The following is a 24,736-nucleotide window of genomic DNA, read 5'->3' on the forward strand; positions in this document are numbered from 1 at the left end:
CCAGGTGGCTGGCATAGTCTACCGAAACATCTGTGCGGAGTATGGACTGGAAACCCCAAGGTCAAAATGGGAAACACCTCCGAAGGTGGTGGAGAATGACAGAGCGAAAATCCTGTGGGACTTCCAGATCCATACTGGCAAGATGGTAATGGCGAACCAACCAGATATCGTGATCATAGATAAAGGGCAGAGGAAAGCCGTTGTAGTGGATGTAGCGGTCCCAAGTGATGGAAACATCAGAAAGAAGGAACACGATAAACTCGAGAAATACCAAGGGCTCTGAGAGGAGCTGGAGAGAGCCTGGAAGGTAAATGTGACAGTCGTGCCTGTGGTGGTCGGAGCACTCGGGGCAGTGACCCCCAAACTAGGTGAGTGGTTGCAACAGATCCCGGGAACAACATCGGACATCTCAGTCCAGAAATGTGCAGTGCTGGGAACAGCAAGGATACTGCGCAGAACCCTCAAGCAACCTATTGGCCTCTGGTAGAGGACCCGAGCTGAATGAGGGACGGACACCACCCGAGGGGGGGTGAGACGAGGATTTTTTTTTTATATATATACTGTATATACAGCATATATATGCCCTGCGATTGGCTGGCAACCGGTTCAGGGTGTCCCCCGCCTACTGCCCGAAGACGGCTGGGATAGACTCCAGCACCCCCCGCGACCCTAGTGAGGATTAAGCGGTTCGGAAAATGGATGGATGGATATATATATATATATATATATATATATATATATATATATTCACAACTGACTATTTTGTGCGGAGGCATCAAATACATTTCAGATTTTAAAAATACATTTAAATCAGAAGTTTAAATGTAACAAAATAGTATAAAAAACAAAAACAAAGACAACTTGAAAGCCAAGGCGGTGAATAGTTTTGCAATGCACTGTAGAATTGAGATTGCAGACAGATTGGAAGTGTATTTTGCATGAAAAAAAAGCATAACCATAACAAACAAGCCGCAGCTCCTCCACCAGTTCAAATCTCTTTCTAGTTGGGGATCACACAAAACTAAATTATCATCACAGCATTGGCCTTCACGTGCTCTGACTGAGATGGGTCAATAAATGCTTTCACGTGAGCGCACTCACATACAAACATACACTCACATACACACCTCCCACTGGCCTCAAGCTCTGCTGACCACATGCTGTAAGTGTTTAACCCCATCAGTGCCATGCTGGATACTCCTCATATGTTGTGCTACAGTCTCTCCTTAAGTGAGTGCTATTGATCCCTCCCAGTCGGGGGAATGAAACAGCTTATCCATTAAGGTTCAGTCGGTCTGTCGCCTCTCTGCTACTTACAGCAGGTGGAGAGCAACAGACAGATGAAGAACGAGGAGATGAAGGTAGGAGAGTGAAAAAGAGGAAGAGAAATGTCAGAGGCTGAGAGATACAATGAAAAGAAGATGAGCACGGAAGAAAAACGTGAATGTGGATACTGTGTTAGAGCGAGACAGCATGCTTACAAGAAAATGTCTGTCATTCACTTTTAATTAATCAGCAATATTTTTTTACTGTTGATGCCAACAATAAGACAACCACTCAAGAAATTGTTGATGCGTTGCCACAGTTGTGTAGTTACTAGCACTCGCCCATCACCACACTTTTCACTTTCTGTTTCGCTTCATTAACTGAAAATCTCAAGAATTGAATGTGACTCTACTGTTTCTAATTAGAACGTGCTGGCACATATTTTTTTTATCTTATCAACATGAGGCCTCACAAAATAAAAGGAAATGTAGCGGCATACGGTCTAAACAATTCTGACAACTCAGGTAATGACAACATCAGTTAGCAGCATGAGAGGTTTTTAAATATACTAAGGCAGTGGTTCTTAACCTGGGTTTGATCGAACCCTAGGGGTTCGGTGATTCAGTTTCACAGGTTCGACAGAGCCTCTGCCATGGAGGTTAAGACACGCCCAACTCAACATGTCAATTAGTTATGACACGCCCGCTTGGCCATCACTGGCTGGTTCATTTTGTGCACAATTTAAAAAATTATACTTCTTACTAATTGTGTTTACTTTTTTCAGTTTTTAATAAATGCGTTTTTTTATGTCTTGGATTTGTAAAAATTCATTTTTTATTATTTTTTTCACGAATGAAGGGTTCGGTGAATGTGCATATTAACTGGTTGGGTTCGGTACCTCTAACAAGGTTAAGAACCGCTGTACTAAGGCCATGTTTTCATTCAGGTTTCAGTGTGGAGGAAGTAAACATTTTTGCTTTATGTCCAGAATAGCTATTTTGAACAACAGTTGCTTAAAAAAAAAAAGGATGTTTGTCAGTATAACTGAGGATATATGACTGTGATTTTGTGTGCTGAGTCTTTCTTGCAAATAAATAAATGTTAAAAATGGAGGTGGTCACCACTGCCAAATTCTGGGCCCCCTTCCCCTCCGAGAAGATTACAGCCTACATTTCGAGTGCATTCGAAAGTACAGTATTCAGTGCTTTGCTTTTTACATTTTATGTGACAGCCCCATTCCAAAATGAAATAAATTATTTTTTTCCCCAAGCATGAAGTCTAGAGGGTGGAATGGTGGACGACTGGTTAGCACATTGACCTCACAGTGCAGGGGTGTAGGGTTTGATTCCGGCCCCGGCCTTCCTGTGTAGAATTTGCCTTCCTGTGTCTATGTGGGTTTTCTCCGGGTACTCAGGTTTCCTCCCACCTTCTAAAAACATGCATGGTATTGGCTGGCAACCAGTTGAGGGTGTCCCCCGCCTACTGTCCAAAGACAGCTGGGATAGGTTGCAGCACGCCCACGACCCTCGTAAGAATAAGCGGTTCAGATGACGGATGGATGGATGAAGTCTTGAAGGTTCCAATGAGCCCATGGCTTCCGAACCAGCCGGACTCTTCCTTGCCATCTGTCTAAACTGAACAATTGGGTGAAGGGGTCCCCTGTTTCTCAGTAGATTCCAATTATCCACCTTGTTTAACACTAGGTGAACAATTATCAGTTGTTACCGGCACAATTTTGTCCAGTAGGATTAAAGCAAGGCAGGAATAAATAACCAGTAAAGTACTCTACTCTCTGATACCGTTCCCTAGCCCACAGCCAAAAGGACAAATCTGCACTTCTGATAAATCTAAATGCAGATTTCACTGCACTTTTCCCACATAGTTTTTTTCATTCTATGGTCAGACTGTTGTCGTCATGTGAGCCTTTATTAATTGTTATTAACATGAATAAACTCTCACCCACAACCCTGTCAAGGATATGCATTACATAAATGAATTGATGAAGGCTATGTATGTTTCTGTGTTTCATATAAGAAACAATAACATTCTGTATCTGTTGCGAGCTTCACTTGTGTATGGCTGTTTTTGTCATAAGCAGTAGTTTCTCTTAGCTAATATGTGCCATTGTAACCCGGATTATGGCATGAGGCAATGGGGAGTAGACATAACCAATTGAAAGATCATAGGTTTCATTCAGAAGTAAAAAAAATATATGTATACAGTAAATATTCTCTAGTACGGACTCGTGTTTGCGCTGTCCAATTTGTCCTGATAACAGAAATTCCTCATTTGGGAAATGAGCATGGTACATGTCCTTTATGAACCTGCAAGTATGTTGACAAAATGCACGTGTAACAACACAATCAATAAAATACAAAAATATACTGTCCAAAAACTGTTTATATAACAAAAACAGCAATACAGGTGTATCAAAAAAAAAAAAATCACAACAGTAAAATACGTACAGTATTTTAATGTTTATTTTTTTTCTGTCTTGGGAAAAAAATATGTATTTTGGATTGTTTTGTTGGATGCATTCTTTGGTTTATGACAATGTTTGCCTGCGTGTCATGCAGTTTTCTTGCTAGTTGTAAGTAACTGTCCCGTTGATCACCGATGTCTGGTAATTCTTGTGCATACTGAAGGATTTTTGTTGCCATTTGCATTGCTTCCTTGCTGGATGGTGGCTTGTCATCAGGAGTTGAATCGATGCCTTGTTTAAAGTTTCGTAGATTTGCATCTTTCCGACTCCAAGTGTCTGCTGGATGTTTTTAACTTTGTGTCCAGCCTCGCTCAAACGGATGCATTTCACTCGCTCCGCTCCAGTTGTTACAGTTCTTCTACGTTTCGATGCGATGATCTACACGACGTAAGTGAATAAAGTTAAAATCTTTCGCAATTACAGTAAAAAGCACGCCAATAAAAAGTCGCTTACACGTCTTCGTTTCGAATCTGATGAATGAAAACGGCGAAGCGAACACGTTTCTTCGGTCGTGTCGAGTGGGTGCTGCTTTTAAGCTAGTGCCGCGTTCTACAGGACGTAAGTGAATAAAGTTAAAATCATTCACAATTACAGTAAAACGCAGGGCAATAAAAACTCACTTGCACGTCGTCGTTTAGAATCTGATGATCGAAAAACGTGAAGTGAAAACTTGTTTCAGCGTTGTCTTTTCCGTCGCATCGGGTGGGCGTTGCGTGTATTTAAGCTCCCGCAGCATTACACCTCCGTCCGGGTTACGGGTAGTGGAATTTCCGCTTACGCAACTTCCGGTAACATGTAATATCGTAGTCAAAATGTTAATGCATAGGTTTTTATTCCAGGTGAAGGATATTCCTTTCCATAGAATTCCGGGGATGGGAATATTTACTGTAATCTATATTGACTAAAAGAGTAGCGTCGTTAAAATTGGCTTAATTAAACAGAACTGAATATTGCCGTGACCCTAGCGAATCAGGGCACAGAATACGAGTGGGGTGTCAGCGAATGAGAGGTGCCGTTTTTCACCTTCGTGACGTCAAGAACTTGCTGCGCAACCTATCTCGCTCTCTTTTCTGACGGGACATGAATGCAAGCGGGCGTATTCTTCGGCTGTTGTAAAGAGGTGTTTCGGGAGAAAGAGAGAGTCATTCTACGCAACCTCGAGCACTGTTCCTGGCTAACGTAGCTGTTAGCTTTCCGTACTGCCGGGATTTCGCCAACCGTATAACGTCGTCGGAGTCTCGTTCAACATTCCTCTGGCCGGGTCTTTTGCGGAGTTCTGATTGAGGACAGCGCTGGGATTAGCGTGCCTTCAGTGAAGTGGATTCCATTACGGTGCCCTGACTTCCGAAAGTACTGGAAAAGGGGTACAGTGGTGGTGGCGAGGCAACCAAAGAACATATATTACATTTGATAAACTTTTTTCGTTTTATTTGTGTTGGTAATGTTTAGAAGAATTTATTTTGTACGACAAGAGTTGACGAGACTTAGAGATTTAGATTGAAAGGAAAAAAAAAAACTCACACCGACCGGTGTTGACAAAGGTGATCACCAATTATTTTGCTTGACGGAAAAGTCAACTAAGAGGTTGAGACTAAGTTGGATTTATTTACTTTTTTCACTGTGTTTTTGTGACAATAATTTTGTTGTCATGTGTTTATGTTTGATATTGTCATGATTCGGTTTAGGGACCAACAGGTGGCACTGTAGGGCTCGCCCGGCAGCTGCACACCTGTTGGCCATTTGGTAATTAGTCGTATAAAAGGACTCCTGCCCGAACACTCGGTGTCGGGTCATTGTGGCTTCTTGCTACTGTCATGTGTGTTGCTGTTTGCTCTTAGTTTCTGTCATGTTTAGTTCATTGTTATGTTTTAGCTTTAGTCATGGTTTTTGTTTGATACTTTGGACTTTGTTTGTTTGGGATTTAGTTTTCTTTGTTTTAAATACAATTCTTCAAATACACCCTGCTCCTCCCTCCTGCCTGCTTTTTGGGGTCCACCACCACCCCGCAACGTGACAGAATGACCCGACCACCTGGACCCCGCAGGTACTAAGGACTGTTCCCTATTCCACCATGTGCCTGGCGGAGCGCGTCTGCGGCCGACACCCTTTCCCCTTTCAGGCAGCGCTGGGGATGCGGCTGTCCTGTTTTCGTCTCGTCAAGCCGCGTCTACGGTGGGCCGAGCCCCGTCCGCGTCTACGTTGAGCCGAGGCTCGTCACGTGTCTGTTGGAGCAGAGTCACATTCACGTCGACGACGAGCCGTGCCACGTCCACGCCCACGTCAGGCCGAGCCCCTGTTCACGTCCGGCTGTTCCATGTCCCCCGTTACGTCGAGCTCCGTCCACGTCAGGCCACGCCCAGCCAAAAGGATTGCCGTTGCTTTTGTTCCTGTTCCCTGGCGAGGTGAAGGTCACCGTCGCTTATCGTTCATGTATTTCGGCGAGGTGAAGGTCGCCGTCGCGTGTGTTCTTGTTCTGCGGCGAGGCAAGGGTTGCCGTCGCTTTTAGTTCCTGTTCCCCGGCGAGGCAACCCTTTTGGACAACTTTGGGACGTCTGGGATCCGTCCCTTGAGGGAGGGGTACTGTCATGATTTGGTTTAGGGACCAACAGGTGGCACTGTAGGGCTCCCCCGGCAGCTGCACACCTGTTGGTCATAACTAATTAGGGCTTTAAAAGGACTCCCAGCCCGAACACTCGGTGTCGGGTCATTGTTGCTTCTTGCTACTGTCATGTGTGTTGCTGTTTGCTCTTAGTTTCTGTTATGTTTAGTTCATTGTTAAGTTTTAGCTTTAGTCATGGTTTTTAATTGATACTTTGGACTTTGTTTGTTTTGGATGTAGTTTTCTTTGTTTTAAATACAATTCTTCAAATACACCCTGCTCCTCCCTCCTGCCTGCTTTTTGGAGTCCACCACCACCTCGCAAACGTGACAGATATAAAAGTTAATTGTTTTTACAACTGTTATCTTGTTTCTTTGCCCATGCTACACCCTCAATATTGACATCATTGGCTCCAGTGAATCGAATCTAGTGTCCCCTTACTGGTCCAAATAGAAACCCGTTGTCCGCACCAGAGTGTTTTATCATCTCCAACAATTATAAAAAAGATGTAGCCCTTGTTACACCATTGTTGGGGCTTTTTATGTAACAGGCATCATCATTCGCTCCATTTCCACATAAGGTAACTCACAAATCCAGTGGTAGCCAACCCGCGGCTCGCGAGCCGCATGCGGCTCTTTGGCTGGTTCAATGCGGCTCCTGAGCTTTCACATGACAAGCGTCGAAAACACCTCGGCGGTGGCACTGTCATTTAAACAACGGCGCTAAGTGCACAGAACTAACTACGTCAGCCTATCATTAATCCCGTTACTTGATTGACATATAGGGCAACCAATCAGATGCAACTGAATCACCGCTCATGCGCAAACAACGGTGCTCAGCGCTAAGCTCGTCAGCTTTTAAGGTAGGGGTGCCCAATACGTCAATCGCGATCGACCCGGAGCCAGCGGACTGGTCTCAAGTCGAGCGCGAGTGTTGGGAAGAGGAAATGGGGGGTGGGGGTGTATGTCTGTGTGTTTCAATTTCGTTCGTGTTCAGTGAAGTTCCGGATCTTGCTCATCTCGGTGTCTGTGTACCTGCGTATGCGGACGCATGTGTGTGTGTGCGCGCGCGCTCGTGTGTGTATGCTTGCACGTGCGCAATCGGGTCAATGACGGGAGTTTTGTCGCTTCAAAAGTCGATCTTCGGTCAAATATGTAGCAAGCTGACCCAAGTAGTAACTACTGCAGCTCGTGTGTGTGTGCACGCGTGCATGTGCGTCATGTGGCTCTTTGCAGGAACACAGGAAAAAAAATTGGCTCTTAGTCTCTGACTGGTTGGCCACCCCTGCACTAATCCATATTTACTAGAGGTCAGAAATTTACGGAGCTTCAATCGGATCAGGACGAGCAAGCAAGCAAATAACTAACTAAATAAATGTGTGTGTGTGTGTGTGTCATCTCTCTCTCTCTCTCTATTATATATATATATAAAATCCTCGTCTCACCCCTCGGGTGGTGTCCGTCCCTCATTCAGCTCGGGTCCCCTACCAGAGGCCAGGAAGCTTGAGGGGTCTGCGCAGTATCCTTGCTGTTCCCAGCACTGCACATTTCTGGACTGAAATGTCCGATGTTGTTCCCGGGATCTGTTGCAACCACTCATCTAGTTTGGGGGTCACTGCCCCGAGTGCTCCGACCACCACCGGCACGGCACGACTGTCACCTTTACCTTCCAGGCTCTCTCCAGCTCCTCTCTGAGCCCTTGGTATTTCTTGAGTTTCTCGTGTTCCTTCTTTCTGATGTTTCCATCACTTGGGACCGCTACATCCACTACAACGGCTTTCCTCTGCCCTTTATGTATGATCACGATATCTGGTTGGTTCGCCATTACCATCTTGTCAGTCTGGATCTGGAAGTCGCACAGGATCTTCGCTCTGTCATTCTCCACAACCTTCGGAGGTGTTTCCCATTTTGACCTTGGGGTTTCCAATCCATACTCCGCACAGGTGTTTCGGTAGACTATGCCAGCCACCTGGTTATGGCGTTCCATGTCGGCTTTCCCTGCCAGCATCTTACACCCTGCAGTTATGTGTTGGATCGTCTCAGGTGCCTCTTTGCACAACCTACACCTTGGGTCTTGTCTAGTGTGGTATATTTGGGCCTCAATGGCTCTGGTGCTCAGGGCCTGCTCCTGAGCAGCCAGGATGAGTGCCTCTGTGCTGTCCTTCAGGCCAGCCCTCTCTAGCCACTGATAGGACTTCTTGAGATCGGCCACTTCAGTTATGGTCCGGTGGTACATCCCGTGTAGGGGCTTGTCCTCCCATGATGGTCCCTCTTCCAGTGCCTCATCTTCTGTTCCCCATTTTCTGAGGCATTCTCTGAGTACGTCATCCGTTGGAGCCTTCTCCTTGATGTATTCATGGAGCTTGGATGTTTCATCCTGGACAGTGGCTCTCACACTCACTAGTCCCCGGCCTCCTTCCTTTCGGCTTGCGTACAGTCTCAGGGTGCTGGATTTGGGATGGAACCCTCCATGCATGGTTAGGAGCTTTCGGGTCTTAACGTCCGTGGTCTGAATCTCTTCCTTTGGCCATCTTATTATTCCTGCAGGGTATCTGATCACTGGCAGGGCATAACTGTTTATTGCCCGGGTCTTATTCTTGCCATTGAGCTGGCTTCTTAGGACTTGCCTCACTCGCTGGAGGTATTTGGCCGTAGCCACTTTCCTTGTTGCCAGTTCGAGGTTGCCATTGGCTTGTGGTACACCGAGGTACTTGTAGCTGTCCTCAATGTCTGCTATTGTTCCTTCAAGGAGTGAGACCCCTTCAGTGCGGACTACCTTTCCTCTCTTAGTCACCATCCGACTACATTTCTCAAGCCTGAATGACATCCCGATGTCGCTGCTGTAGATCCTGGTTGTGTGGATCAGGGAGTCTATGTCCCTTTCGCTCTTAGCATACAGCTTTATGTCATCCATATAGAGGAGGTGACTGATCGTAGCTCCATTTCTGAGGCGGTATCCATAGCCTGTCTTGGTGATTACTTGGCTTAGGGGGTTCAGTCCTATGCAGAACAGCAGTGGGGAGAGTATACCTTGGTATATGTCACATTTGATGGACACTTGCCATTGGCTTTAAGTGTGGTTTTCCACATCCTCATCGAGTTTGAGTCCAAGCATTCAGTGATCCATGTATGTGGCATCGAGTCATAGGCTTTCTTGTAATCAATCCAGGCTATGCACAGGTTGGTATGTCGGGACCTGCAGTCTTGTGCGACTGTTCTGTCAACCAGGAGCTGATATTTGGCTCCTCTGGTATCTCTACCGATGCCCTTCTGTGCTTCGCTCATGTACTTATCTTAGCCGCAATGATGCCTGACATGAGCTTCCATGTTGTGGAGAGACAGGTTATTGGCCGATAGTTGGATGGCACTGCACCCTTTGAGGGATCCTTCATGATCAGGATCGTTCGCCCTTCGGTTAGCCATCCTCGGTGAGTCCCATCCCTCAGCAGCTGGTTCATTTGTGCTGCTAGGCGCTCATGGAGTGCTGTGAGTTTCTTTAGCCAGTAGGTGTGGACCATGTCCGGGCCTGGTGCTGTCCAGTTTTTCATATCTGAGACTCTTTCCTGTATGTCTGCCACTGTTATGGTAACTGGGTTCTGTTCAGGGAGGTTGGTGTGCTCCTCTCTCAGGGTCACCAGCCATTGTGCACTGCTGTTATGTGCAACCTCCTTCTCCCATATGCCTTTCCAGTACCTTTCAGTTTCCAGTCTTGGTGGGTCAGCTCTGTTGTTAGGACCCTGCCACTGAGCGTACACTTTCGCAGGTTGTGTTGCGAACAGCCTGTTTATTCGTCTGGCCTCATTCTCTTTCGTGTACTGCTTTAGGCGGCTGGACAAGGCTTGGAGCCTTTGTTTGGCAGTTTCGAGTGCTTCAGGTATGGTCATCTGGGTGTACCTCTCGGGTATCGGCCTTTTCATCACACCTCTCTGGGCCTCCGTCAATTGACTCACATCTTTCCGAGCCGCCTTGATCTTAGCCTCCAACCGTCTTTTCAATGGTGGGTAATGTATCTCATGGCTTCCATGGTTGCTTTTATAGCCAAGCATCTCTACGATCACTGATGCTGAAGCGTATATCAGCTCATTGGTTTCTGTGATCGTTACGGTCGGGATCGCCCTCAGTGCTGCATTCACACTTTCCATGAGACTTTCAGGTGGTACTTCACATAGCCGTTGTAATCGGTTTCTTGGTTGCCCAGCTTTCATTCTCGCCATGATCTTAGCTTTCAGGTCAGTTGCTGCCTCGCTCAGCATTTCATTCATTGGGGCTGGCCTCCCAATCTCATCATCTGCATTCATTAGGGCTTGCCTCCCAATCTCTGGTATGACCTCCTCCTCTGATCTGGCAGCCTGGGGCCCTTCACCATGGAACCTGCGTTGTACCTCACCAATCTCAAGTTGTGACAGCAGTCGCCGTTTGTGGATGTTGGAACACTGAGCTACTAGTTGTTTCGTGGTCAACGTGGGTTTCGAAGTAACCATTTAGCCCACATTCTCTGCATGTAACCCCGCTGACTAGGGTTGCTTGAGTAGTAGCATTCCAACAGAGCCATGTTATCACATCTCGCCCATCTCCGCTTTGTTCCAGTACCCCATTTTTCATCAAGGTGCTCTGGTTCCCCAGCACCTGACGCAGATCTTGTTTGGCCGGGCGACGTCTGAGCCGGCATGTCATTCGTTTTATTGTCTCTCATCATTGTATGAGGTAGGCATTAGCGCGAAGGATCTTGCCCAAGGACCCACTGGATGGTGTTATGTGCTCATTTTTTTTGCCTCAAGCGGGATTCAAACCACCGTCTCCCGTACGCCAAACCGATGCCTTACCAACTGAGCTATCCAGCCGCCATATATATCCAGACATATATATATATATATATATACTGTATATATACTGTATATATAATAATAATCCTCGTCTCACCCCTCGGGTTGTGTCCGTCCCCCATTCAGCTCGGGTCCTCTACCAGAGGCCAGGAAGCTTGAGGGGTCTGCGCAGTACCCTTGCTGTTCCCAGCACTGCACATTTCTGGACTGAGATGTCCGATGTTGTTCGCGGGATCTGTTGCAACCACTCATCTAGTTTGGCGGTCACTGCCCCGAGTGCTCCGAACACCACAGGCACGACTGTCTCTTTTCCTTCCAGGCTCTCTCCAGCTCCTCTCTGAGCCCTTGGTATTTCTCCAGTTTCTCGTGTTCCTTCTTTCTGATGTTTCCATCACTTGGGACCGCTACATCCACTACAACGGCTTTCCTTTGCCCTTTATCTATGATCACGATATCTGGTTGGTTCGCCATTACCATCTTGTCAGTTTGGATCTGGAAGTCCCACAGGATCTTTGCTCGGTCATTCTCCACCAACATCCGATTGATCTTTCTTATCTTTAATCTGACAGTGATAAATACGATGAAAGTTTAAAGGTTGAGAATTGGTCGAAAGTTGAAAACAAGCACAAAGTTTCTCGTGTTATGCATCATTCAAATGTATTCATTCATTTTTTTTAGACAGGTGACAATTCCTTAAATGTCAAAGATTATTATCATTTGGGTCTCTTGAGCACTGACCAAAACAAAACCAAAAAAAAAAACCCCAAACTCAAAATATATAGATCTGGATCACCAGGAGAGAATCCCATGAAATCAATTTGCATGAACAACTGTACTTTTAGCCATCTGTAAATATCCTTCAAGCAGAGACTAAAAGCCTGTACCGTAAATTCCGGGCTACAGACCGCACCTGATTAAGAGCCGCATGCTCAGATTTATGAAGAAAAATCAATTTTGTAATTATATGCGCCACACCGTACTATAAACCGCTGGCCAATGAGTAGGCGGGGGTTTGCTTGTGCGTCCCTGCCTCCGTGGAGCGCCTCCGGGTGAGGCGGCTGACGCGGTCCCCCGCTGAAACCCGCAGAAAAAAAACGCAAAATTTCTTAAGGTTAAAATAATCTCCATATTTTTATGAGCATGATAAATGCATTTGCACAACGAAATTACGCTGAAACACAGGCCAGACAAAGAGAGATCTTGATGTGCATTTGCGTAATTACGAGGAGAAATACTGCAGCCCACTAGGCTTTAAATAGAATAATGCAAATCATATAAATGGGAAAAGATATATGAAATTATTTCCATAGTCAGCCGCTTAAAAATGATCATCGTTGGCAGCTTTAGGCCCGATGCTGCGCGGCTCAAAACACAGGTAAAATGTGCTCTCTCGTGGCCGCTTGTTTTCAGTAGGACGGAGTAGTCACCTTTTTTAATTACAGACCGAGTGAGAGGTAAATCAAATGTCAGAGGGTCTTCGTCCATATTTATCATTTCATCTGGGCTGATGAAATTCTCCGCTATCTTTATTTGTGTGAATGTGCGGGACGAAGCAAGTTTGTCCTCGTAATTGGGAGGGAGCTGCTGACACAACGTTGTGCGTGCCCAAATAGACAGGCTTTTCCATTTCATGAATCTATAACACCACGACGGCCCACCTTTAAAACCTTTAAAAGCTTTGGTTGTCTTTTTACACTGGCTCAGTTCTTCTTGCCGGAGCCTCCACCTTCGCACCATCGACTCGTCTATGCCAAGATTACGGGCAGCAGCTCGATTTCTTTCTTTAATTGCCAGAGTGATCGCTTTTAGTTTAAAAGCTGCATCATATGCTTTTCTTCTGGTATTCTCCATGTTGATCAGGGTTAGAAGAAAGACTGAAATAAGGAAGTTGTGATTACCGGTAATCATACAATTTCATTGGACCCCTGTGTACTACTCATTCATTTTATTGGTCGACTGTTGCCGGGTAACACATTTTCCCCCGCTACAGCAAAAAGAGCGGAAGTTGTGATTAGTCATACAAACTCATTGGACCTCAGTGAAAGACTCGTTCATTGTATTGGTCCATGTTTTTCCCGCGATGGAAAAAAAATTTAAAAAGCCGCTTCATATTACACGCCGCAGTGTTGAAAGTGTGGAAAAAAAGTAGCGGCTTGTAATCCGGAATTTACGGTATATTCAATTTCCTTTAAATAAAAATTTTAGCGTCTTGAATGAACAACTACGTGCCCTGTCAGATAAATTACATTGTGAGGTGAGCGCATGAACGCATTATTGATGCTCCAAATATGACTCTTCATCTCTCACTAACCTGACATGATAAATACAATATCCTTGCACCCCAAATTACACTCGCATAGCACTCACAAATTACACTCACAAGCAATGAGAGAATTTATTCATCGAGGATAGATTAAAAAAAAAAAAAACGAATCACGAAATGATGGAGGAACAAAGAATCGAGATTAAATAAAAACAGCATGGACAGTGAGGAGGAGGAAGTTGCTATAAATAATGTTTTTCAAAATGCATTAAACTGGAAATTATTTTAGAAAATGTTATCTTAAAAATGTATTGATACTAACAAACAAATCATAGAGGACAAACATGCCATTACAGTTGGCATTCCTTTTAAATCACAGACTGAAATTTGAAGTTTAACAGGGGTTTTTTTGGGGGGGGGGGGTTATGTACCCCTCGCCCTCCATTTTTAGGATTGGGGGCGTAATTAATTTGTTCAGGACTGTACTTACAGAGAATTAAAGAATGTCTATTATGCTTTGGAGGAAAGCAGGGGATGGAATTCAAAAGGCCAAGAGGACAGGCTTAGGTTGAACAAGAATACTTGGCTGGAGTGCATAAATTAACAGTCTGATGCCTGCGCTCGAGTTGGGAGAAGAGAGTGACCAATTTAAAAGATACCCAAAGGGCCTATCTCCTGCTGTTGTAAGTGTCTTACATTATCATATTCCTCAACTCCCCCCCCCCTCACCCTTACACTTCATTAAATGGCCTTGTAACAAATCTGTGGAGTCAGAGATGACGCTCTAATGGACTAAAGGCGAAATTCTAGCTGAATCCATCAGCTGACATTGTACTGTAGGGATGCTGCGCGTGTATTTACTGTGAGTAACTAGTTGCGTAAATGTACAGTATGTATGCATTCAAAAAGACTTGAATGAGTGTAGAAGGTCACTTTAATGAAACATAATCCCTCAAATAAAGTAATATTTAAGATTTTTACTGTTGAGACTTTTGTCCAAAAAAACGAAAGGTAAAGCTGCACAATCTGATGAAAAACAGTCAAAGAGCTATATCCAAACAAAATATATCACGGGGAAAAAAATAATATGCTCTTGTATTAGTGTGGTTTTAGTATGATGTACAACAGCACTGCATCATATTGTTATATTGACAATTATTTCATCCCCCCGGAGGCGCTCGCTCGCGTCATGAGAAACAAAAATGCTCTCATCAAAATTTTGCATTTAGGTGAAAAAAATCTTTGCTATGGTTAAAATGAATTTTACCACTAAACTCTCTGCACTTCAACTGCCAGTGATTACAGCGACGAGGGCACGTATTTCTTTTATGTCAACGACCAAGAAAGTGACTGTCCTGAAGCCAAGCCTCAACGTCACAGATGAAGCATGTCCAGTTGGCATAATGTTCGGTGCAGCTACGCCACCACATAAACACTTCAACCCACATCTGACTGACATAATCAAATGTGTGCCATGTTTGTGTATAATATGCACAGGAAGCAACACTCACTCCACAGGGGGGTTGAGGTCCTCAGCTTTTGTCTCAAAGAAGCGTAGCACTTCTTCACTCTGTGAAATTTGAGGGGGGAGTCGCACGAGCGCCTAAACAGAGAGGGATGACAGTAAACAATGTAGTTTATTCAACAGAGTCATTACAATTCAAGTATCACCTTTACAACATTGCTGGAAAATGTCCCATCATCGGTGAGCTATTTTGAGAACAGGCCCACAGGCTAATCGTGAGGTCCTTTTGTGGTGGCTGACTTAACTTTGTGTTTTTGGCTGAAGGCTGGCTTGACCGCTGTCAATATAAGATGAGACACCAACTTGAGCGCGGTGAAAACAGCCGCTGCGATTCAGTCTCCCATCCACCGGATGTACAAATGACCGAGAACAAAAAATAGCTTAGGGTTGAGCATCATTTGAATTTGAACGATTCTGGTTCCGATCCCGGTTCCAAACGATTCTTCATTTTGATTCTCTTCGGGGTGTTCAAACTATTGCCCAGCTCGAGCACAGACCGAAAGAACACTTGACACGGCCCGTGTCTTTTGCCCGCCGTGCACTCTGGGATTTACCTTCTCCACGGAGTGGCAAGGGAGGTGAACAGAGGACGTTTGTTCTCATATCTCACGTCCATATTTTCAACCAATTAGTCATCATTCGATAGGGCCACCGGCCATGACGAAATAGTGAAATATAATTCAGGTTTTGCTTCACTACCCACCAGATTTTTTTTCCAGATCTATTGAGTACATCGAAATATTATTAAATAAAAGTGATAGCTTCACATATTACCGACACTGATGATTTGGTCGAGTGTTAAATGGACACCCGTGCTTGAAACAGAGACGCTCACGAATTATTTTCAGATCAACTCATCTGAACTGGTCTGCAAATTTATTTCAATGAATTTTTCACTTTTTTTATGGACTTTACCATGACATTCTCAAGGGATTATTTTTAACCCGTTTTACAGTACTATCAAATTTATGAAAGCGAAATAATAAATGGTGGTTTCCTCCCACACTCCAAAAACATGCATGACAGGCTGATTGAACACTCCATATTGTCCCTACATGTGAGTGTGAGCATGGATGGTTGTTCATCTCTGTGTGCCCTGCGATTGGCTGGCAACCAATTCGGGGTGTCCTCCGCCTACTGCCCGGAGACAGCTGGGATAGCCTCCAGCACCCCTTGTGCTGGAGCGGATCAAAAAATGGATGGATGGATGGAAATGATTAACGACTAACTTTCTCCTGTCAGGAGAGCCTTAATTTTGAAAACCTCATGAGTGTAATCAGTTTACACTGCAGTGAGCTCCCACTGATGGGTTAACCTCCCGTGTAGACAGACAAAGGCAGAGCAATTTGGCAACCCGTGTGTTTACAATGTGCATGTTGCGGACACACACGCTGGCTCAGTTGAGAAAATACAGTACATATGCTAATGATAGCCGGTTATTTGCATTTATGTTGACCCGCCATTTAGTCGTTAGACATGTCCCTGTTGGCAATAGACGTATTTTATTGTTGAACTCACCCGATTATGACACTGAAGCTCGGCTCACTGGAGGCTGAGGCTTGGATGCAAGGGAGCACCAAGCTCCTCACACACGAGTCCTTTAATTTACACAAATGACGCAACCTCCGTTGGACAATATAATTTATTTTAAGTTTTGCACTGCGGTGAGTCTTCATTTACATTAACAAAGTTAGGCCACAGTTGTAATCAGCCCGGATGCAACCGTGCGAGGCACGCGTTTTCGCACTCCCTTGTTGGCCTCTTCTTCTGGTCGGCGGATGAGGCACCGTGTCCACCGTAATGGGGAACCGGAAATTTAAAATGCAAGCAATTATGGTAAAATAGGAATGTTCGTCCCGGTTCCAGTCGATCCTCGAGGCTTGATGCCCAAGTACATGCATCTGAACAAAACTATTGCCTCATGCATCACCCGTTTTTATTAAAACTTGGCAAAATGAATTTGAACCTACAATAGGCAGGTTGGCGGGTGTTAATTTAGAACCCAGGATGCAATGTTTCAAAAAGGATTTTTTTTAGAATCCATCCATCCATCCATCCATCCATCATCTACCGCTTATCCGGGGCCGGGTCGCGGGGGCAACAGCTTTAGCAGGGAAGCCCAGACTTCCCTCTCCTACTTCTTCCAGCTCTCCCCGGGGGATCCCGAGACATTCCCAGGCCAGCTGGGTGACATAGTCTCTCCAGCGTGTCCTGGGTCTTCCTCGGGGTATCCTCCCGGTGGGACATGCCCGGAACACCTCACCAGGGAGGCGCTCAGGAGGCATCCGAATCAGATGCCCAAGCCACCTCATCTGGCTCCTCTCGATGTGGAGGAGAAGCGGCTCGACTCTGAGCCCCTCCCGGATGACCGAGCTTCTCACCTTATCTCTAAGGGAGAGCCCGGACACCCTCCGGAGAAAACTCATTTCGGCCGCTTGTATCCGGGATCTCGTTCTTTCGGTCACGACCCATAGCTCGTGACCATAGATGAGGGTTGGAACGTAGATCGACCGGTAAATTGAGAGCTTCGCCCTTTGGCTCAGCTCCTTCTTCACCACGACAGACCGATACAACGTCCGCATCACAGCAGACGCTGCACCGATCCGCCTGTCAATCTCCCGCTCCCTCCTGCCCCCACTCGTGAACAAGACCCCAAGATACTTGAGCTCCTCCACTTGGGGCAAGATCTCCTCCCCGACCCGGAGGGGGCACTCCACCCTTTTCCGACTGAGGACCATGGTTTCAGATTTGGAGGTGCTGATCTTCATCCCAACCGCTTCACACTCGGCTGCGAAACGCTCCAGTGAGAGTTGGAGAGCCCTGTTTGAAGGAGCCAACAGCACCACATCATCTGAAAAAAGCAGGGATGCAATACTGAGGCCCCCAAAACGGACCCCCTCAACGCTTCGGCTGTGCCTAGAAATTCTGTCCATAAAGGTTATGAACAGAATCGGCGACAAAGGGCAGCCTTGGCGGAGTCCTACCCCCACTGGAAACGATTCCGACTTAGTGCCGGCAATGCGAACCAAACTCTGACATCGGTGGTATAGTGACCGAACTGCCCGTATCAGGGGGTTCGGTACCCCATACCAACGAAGCACCCCCCACAGAACTCCCTGAGGGACACGGTCAAACGCCTTCTCCAAGTCCACAAAACACATGTAGACTGGTTGGGCGAATTCCCACATACCCTCGAGGACCCTGCAAAGGGTGTAGAGCTGGTCCACTGTTCCACGGCCGGGACGAAAACCACACTGCTCCTCCTCAATCTGAGGCTCGACTTCCTGACGGACCCTCCTCTCCAGCACCCCTGAATAGACCTTACCAGGGAGGCTGAGGAGTGTGATCCCTCTGTAGTTGGAACACACCCTCCGGTCCCCCTTTTTAAAAAGAGGGACTACCACCCCGGTCTGCCAATCCAGAGGCACTCTCCCTGTTGACCACGCGATGTTGCAGAGGCGTGTCAACCAGGACAGCCCCACAACATCCAGAGCCTTGAGGAACTCCGGGCGGATCTCATCCACCCCTGGGGCCCTGCCACCGAGGAGCTTTTTAACCACATCGGTGACTTCAACCACAGAGATAGGAGAGCCCACCTCAGAGTCCCCAGGCTTTGCTTCCTCCAAGGAAGGTGTGTTGGTGGAGTTGAGGAGGTCTTCGAAGTACTCTGCCCACCGGTTCACAACGTCCCGAGTCGAAGTCAGCAGCGCCCCATCCACACTGTACACAGTGTTAGTGGTGCACTGCTTCCCCCTCCTGAGACGTCGGATGGTGGACCAGAATTTCCTCGAAGCCGTCCGGAGGTCGGCTTCCATGGCCTCACCGAACTCTTCCCACGCTCGGGTTTTTGCCTCGGCGACCACCGAAGCTGCATTCCGCTTGGCCAGTCGATACCCGTCAGCTGCCTCTGGGGTCCCACAGGCCATAAAGGCTCGATAGGACTCCTTCTTCAGCTTGACGGCATCCCTTACTGCTGGTGTCCACCAGCGAGTACGGGGGTTGCCGCCATGACAGGCACCAACCACCTTACGGCCATAACTCAGATTGGCCGCCTCAACATTAGAGGCACGGAACATGGTCCACTCGGGCTCAATGTCCCCCGCCTCCCCCGGAACATGGGAAAAGCTCTGTCGGAGGTGGGAGTTGAAACTCCTTCTGACAGGGGATTCCGCCAGACGCTCCCAACAAACCCTCACAATACGTTTGGGTCTGCCAGGACGGACCGGCATCTTCCCCCACCATCGGAGCCTACTCACCACCAGGTGGTGATCAGTTGACAGCTCCGCCCCTCTCTTCACCCGAGTGTCCAGAACATGCGGCCGCAAATCCGATGATACAACTACAAAGTCGATCATCGAACTGCGGCCTAGGGTGTCCTGGTGCCAAGTGCACATATGGACACCCTTATGTTTGAACAAGGTGTTCGTTATGGACAATCCGTGACGAGTCCAATAACAAAACGCCACTCGAGTTCTGATCGGGGGGGCCGTTCCTCCCAATCACGCCCCTCCAGGTCTCACTGTCATTGCCCACGTGAGCATTGAAGTCCCCCAGCAGAACAAGGGAGTCCCCAGCAGGAGTACTCTCCAGCACACCCTCCAAGGACTCCAAAAAGGGTGGGTATGCTCAGCTGCTGTTTGATGCATCTGCACAAACCACAGTCAGGACCCGTCCACCCACCCGAAGGCGGAGGGAGGCAACCCTCTCGTCTACCGGTGTGAACCCCAATGTACAGGCACTGAGCCGGGGGGCAATGAGTATGCCCACACCTGCTCTGTGCCTCTCACCGTGAGCAACTCCAGAGTGGAAGAGAGTCCAACCCCTCTCGAGAGAACTGGTACCAGAACCCAGGCTGTGTGTGGAGGCAAGTCCGACTATATCCAGTTGGAACTTCTCTGCCTCACACACCAGCTCGGGCTCCTTCCCTGCCAGAGAGGTGACATTCCATGTCCCAAGAGCTAGCTTCTGCAGCCGAGGATCGGACCGCCAGGGTCCCCGCCTTTGGCTGCCGCCCAGCTCACATTGCACCCGACCCCTTTGGCCCCTCTCATGGGTGGTGAGCCCATGGGAAGGGGGACCCACGTTGCCTCTTCGGGCTGTGCCCGGCCGGGCCCCATGGGTGTAGGCCCGGCCACCAGGCGCTTGCCAACGAGCCCCACCTCTAGGCCTGGCTCCAGAGGGGGGCCCCGGTGACCCGCGTCCGGGCAAGGGAAACTTAGATCCATTTATTGTAATCATCATCAGGGGTCTTTGAGCCGTGCTTTGTCTGGCCCCTCACCTAGAACCTGTTTGCCATGGGTGACCCTGCCAGGGGCATAAAGCCCCAGACAACTTAGCTCCTAGGATCATCGGGACACACAAACCCCTCCACCACGGTAAGGTGACGACTCACGGAGGTTTTTTTTTTTAGAATACTTTGTAGATTTAAGTAAAAAGCATCAGACGGTGATGAAAATACACACATTTTCAATGGTAGACTTTCCACCATCTGATCTGCTAAATCCGATTGGGCAATATTTTACATTTTTGTTAATTTTGTGCACGGCCATCCACGAAACATGAAATTACAGCTGCAGGGTTTCCCACATTCCACTTTATCTGTGGCGGGTTGCCACAAATTAATTTTGGCCGCCACTTGTAGATTTTGGCGCTACCTATCAATATGTAACCATTGAATTTGTTTTCATTTGCTGTGTCGATGTTGTGCATCTGCTAATCGACACCCGCACTGTTTTCTTTTCATGCATCAATGTCTAAGTTTGAGGTTCAATCTCGGCCTAATCAGAGGCATCAACAGATGTAAGGGCTGCCTCTTCACAGCCCACTCAGCTTTTTTTGTTGTTCTTGTTATTTGTGTGTGTCTGTTGTGTGATAACAGGAGTTCATCTTGGGAAAATCCTACATACAGTTATCAGGATGTTCTGAGTTTTGGATTATGTTATGAGACTGGTCTGGGAAGCCAACCGAAGCTGCAATGCCGGACACCTGGAACAGCGATGATTGTTTTTTCTCCCATGCACATTTTATAGATTGATTCGCTCCTCTTTCATCTATAACTGCTTCAAACAACAAAGTGTATGCAGGAAAAGTGGTTAAGATTGCATGACTGTCTGTGTCTTATGTGTTGTGTTGTATTTTGTCATTTTATGTTAACTGTTATTTTGATGGTGGCGTGGGCACCCGGAGTGGCTCCTCTTGTTGTCTGGTTGAGGGGGAAGAAATTTCATCGGTGCTGTATGTTGCAAATACAGCGCATTTGACAATAAAGTTGTACTTGACTTGACTTTATGGCAGTGGCATTGTAGACAGTCAAACTGTTTTAAAATGGTCTAAATTATCTTTGTTAAGCAAATCAAAATCGATGCAACTGTTAAGTCCCATGGCCACCATCGATATGTGTCAGCATCCCACTTCATACTGCTCATAAAGCCACAGTTTCTTCATTGGATTTTTTTTTAAGGTTCCAGCTGAAGTATTTACAGCAGTTGTAATTTTATAAAATGTTATCATGTACATTTAATACCAAAGATCAAGCAGCACTGTTAATTAATTTATGAATTTTAGTTTTATATTTCTGCTTGGCTCTCGACAAAGGCGGACGCTTTTTTTTCCCTGCTCCTGTCACCCCCCCCCCCCTTGCTCGCCACTCAGTCTATGTGCTGTCTTTTCCTAGCTTCCGCCGTATTTTTCATCCTAAAAAAAACAAACCATGGAATTGGTTGGCTGGTCTCTTGATGCAATCGACAAGATTTTCTCGACGAGAAGAGCAGGCAGTGGGGAGCCTGCTTGCCCCTCGGGACATTTGCTGCTGGGCACACCCTAGATCCATGGAGGAAGCGGAGAATGGTGTGCCTGTCAATACTGTCCGTTGAGGAGGAGGAAGACATCTACATTATCGGCCTTCTGATAGCAGGTATGCTGCAGTTTGGTGTTAGCAGTTTCCTGTTCTATCGCAAAATCCAACCGACGGGAGCAGCTTTATTGGAAGTGAAGAAGCTGCCGGTCATTCTCGATGGTCTAGCGCGAATGTCCAACACTCAGACTCAAGCGGTGACTGAGCTCAACCGCAATTGCGGTTCTGGAGCGTCTCCGTACGATCGACAACAACATGGAGAAGTTGGAATTCTCGCTTCGAAAAGGAATTGAGGATTTGGCTGATCGGCGCCAGTGAAGGGATACAGCCACGGACTCAAGGCCACCTGAAATTGTTGGCGGCCGTCCCTCCAAAACAAACAACGCTATTTGGACCCCTTTCCCCTGGATGGAAGGTATGCACGGAAGCTCGTGCCCCCACCATCACCACCTCCTTCTCGGCCATGGACTGATAAGCCAGGACTGTCTTCATGAGCAGACCTTGACGAAGCAGCTGCGGCCTGTTCACGCATAAACATACACAACCAGACAATCACACGCGCATACACATCCTTATCATCACCGTCTTCATCGCTTCATTCTTTTCCCCCCGCGACGTGGAATGATCTGCAGAGCGCTCGGTGACCGTGCAGCTGGTCGGACGAGCCGCGTCGCGGTCGCCCCCCCCCCCCCCCCCTCCCCCTCTTCCTTCCCATTCATCCGCCCTCTCATTACATGTTATGTCTTGTGACTTGTTGTAACTGTCATATGCTTATCTATGTGCTAGGGTCTTTTTTTTATCCTGGACTTAAATTATCCTCAGAAGAGGATAGTTCGAGCGTGGTTTTTTTCCCTCTACCTACCCAGTGTTTTTCTTTCTGAACTCTGACTGTAAATTTCCCCATTGCGGGACAAATAAAGGATATCTTAATTCAAATCACCTCACTCTACCTGCCCCCCGCCTACCCCCGGATTTAGTTCCCTTGAAAAGGAGTTCATTCACAGACAAAAGAAAAAAAAGAAACCTTGTCCAAAATACTGACTCAACGTACTCGTTTGCCACGAATATCAGCACATATTCACTGGCAAAGCCAAACCACAATAGAAGATCACATTTCACAGTAACACTAATGGTCTGGCGCTTCTAACAAAGATATCGGACATGAATGTGGTGTTTTACATTGAAGCTAAGATAAGCAATGTGAATGCAGAATGTAGAATTCTTTGTTCATATCTGAGCAACATTCCTACTGCATTCATGGCATGTTATGTTATTGAAAGAGCTTTGTGGTTTTGATTGAAGAGCGAGTATCTGCCGATGTAGTTAAGGCTGGATGAGCTCAGCATCCCACAATCTCCAGAGAGCAGATGCTTGGAGAACACTGGGTAATTATTCTTCCTCTCTGTGGTTTGCCTCGTCAACAGGATATAAGAAGTAAACAGCGTGACACGCCGATACTGAGTGAAAAAAAAAAAAAAAAAAAAAAACAGGCTTGCGATAGCAACTGTAAACATTACAGTGCTTCGGGTTATTTGCGTATGAATAAGGGGGTCTCTCCTAATAAAACCAAAGTTGAGCAGATGACTTTTTTTTTAATTTCAAATGCAACTGATTGTTTTTCCGTATTATTTATTTTGCAATCATTACACATCGCATTCACCAAGTTCTGAGATTTTAGACCGATATGATCGCTTGGATCAAAATCTGTCCATCTATTGTAATTTATGAAAAATCGGTGATCGACTGTAACGTCATAATTTCCATGACCTGTCAATGAAGTGATTGATCGGCATTGCCAAATAAGCCATAATAGCAAAAGGAACCTAGTTCATTTCAGGGGTCGTTCTGTGCTAACATTGTGTATGCGAGCCCGATAAGCTAATGTACTATTTTCAGCCTCTCATGTCATGGGAGCGGAAAAAACGTGCACTGGGAGGCGTAAGGTCTGCCTCCGTGCCCTCAACCTTCCAATCACAAGGTCACAGCGTTTGTGTAATTTTTCTTTTTGATTTGATAAAAAGTCCCCAAACCTTTTTATTTACCGCCACCCCCCCTGCCCAAAAAAAGAACTACCTACAGTATGTGTGTTATTTATTAAATTTTGTCATCTCTTTAATTTAAAAATAGCTTTCATTTCTCAGCACACATGGGTGAACGAACATTCAGACAATTACAGATGCCAGCAGGCAGACGTGTTGCTCGTCTGAACAAACACGGAAAGAGCTCCATTGTTGAACACGGACACACTAAAGTTTTGCTCAACAAGGAAATAAAATATGCTGCGGTCGTGCCGAACGTGAGTTGACCTTTTCTGGCGATGCGCTTACATATGTATAAAGTCAATAAAGTGTGCGTAGACAGAGGCGAATCTTTATAGCTACATTGCAGCCAAAGGGTTTCAAGAATACATATACGTATTTATATATATGATATAAAGTGAGCCCGAGGACCGCATTAATCATGAAGAAATCAGACAAAATCCATCCAGGGAAACCCAAATTGATGGATTTATCTGGCGCTTTAAGAGGGGCGGGTCTGCCACTGACAGGTGACAGTTAGCGCAACGTATAAAGAGCGGCATCACAGTTAGTTTCAATCACGGTTCGTTCCGTTCGCGATCGGCAGGTTAAATAGCGTGTAAAGCCTTTCTGTAACAGTGGTGTCTTTTATTTAGTTATTTTTGCACAGTCGTCACGTTTGTGCGGTCGCACTAGAATGTTTGTTTGAACCAAGTAATTTGCGTTACAGCTGGAGTCAATAATGCCGTCACTTCACTTCCGGGTTTGGCCGTTGGGATTTGGAGTCCTTTTGCTCGATTCCAGTTATGTTTGCTGAATGCTTTCTCATGTTTGGAATAATGAATATTGATAATACATAATTTAAATCATGGTTGATTTAATTATTTATTATTATTGTGACGTTGAAG

General features: G+C 46.4%; 1 protein-coding gene across 4 annotated transcripts in view; it reads right to left on the reverse strand.

The window, feature by feature from the left end:
- The window catches only part of LOC147200757 (SH3 and PX domain-containing protein 2A-like), a 121,332-nt gene that overhangs the window by 54,880 nt on the left and 41,716 nt on the right, over positions 1-24,736 (reverse strand). For all 4 annotated transcript variants that reach the window (XM_086119241.1, XM_086119240.1, XM_086119239.1 and 1 more), the window contains exon 5: positions 14,944-15,035. In XM_086119241.1, the coding sequence (XP_085975367.1) occupies positions 14,944-15,035 (92 nt within the window). The remainder of the gene's footprint in view (positions 1-14,943; positions 15,036-24,736) is intronic.

This window comes from Hippocampus guttulatus, chromosome 9, assembly GCF_054856545.1.
Source record: "Hippocampus guttulatus isolate MCC_2025c chromosome 9, RoL_Hgut_1.0, whole genome shotgun sequence".
Classification (NCBI taxonomy): domain Eukaryota; kingdom Metazoa; phylum Chordata; class Actinopteri; order Syngnathiformes; family Syngnathidae; genus Hippocampus; species Hippocampus guttulatus.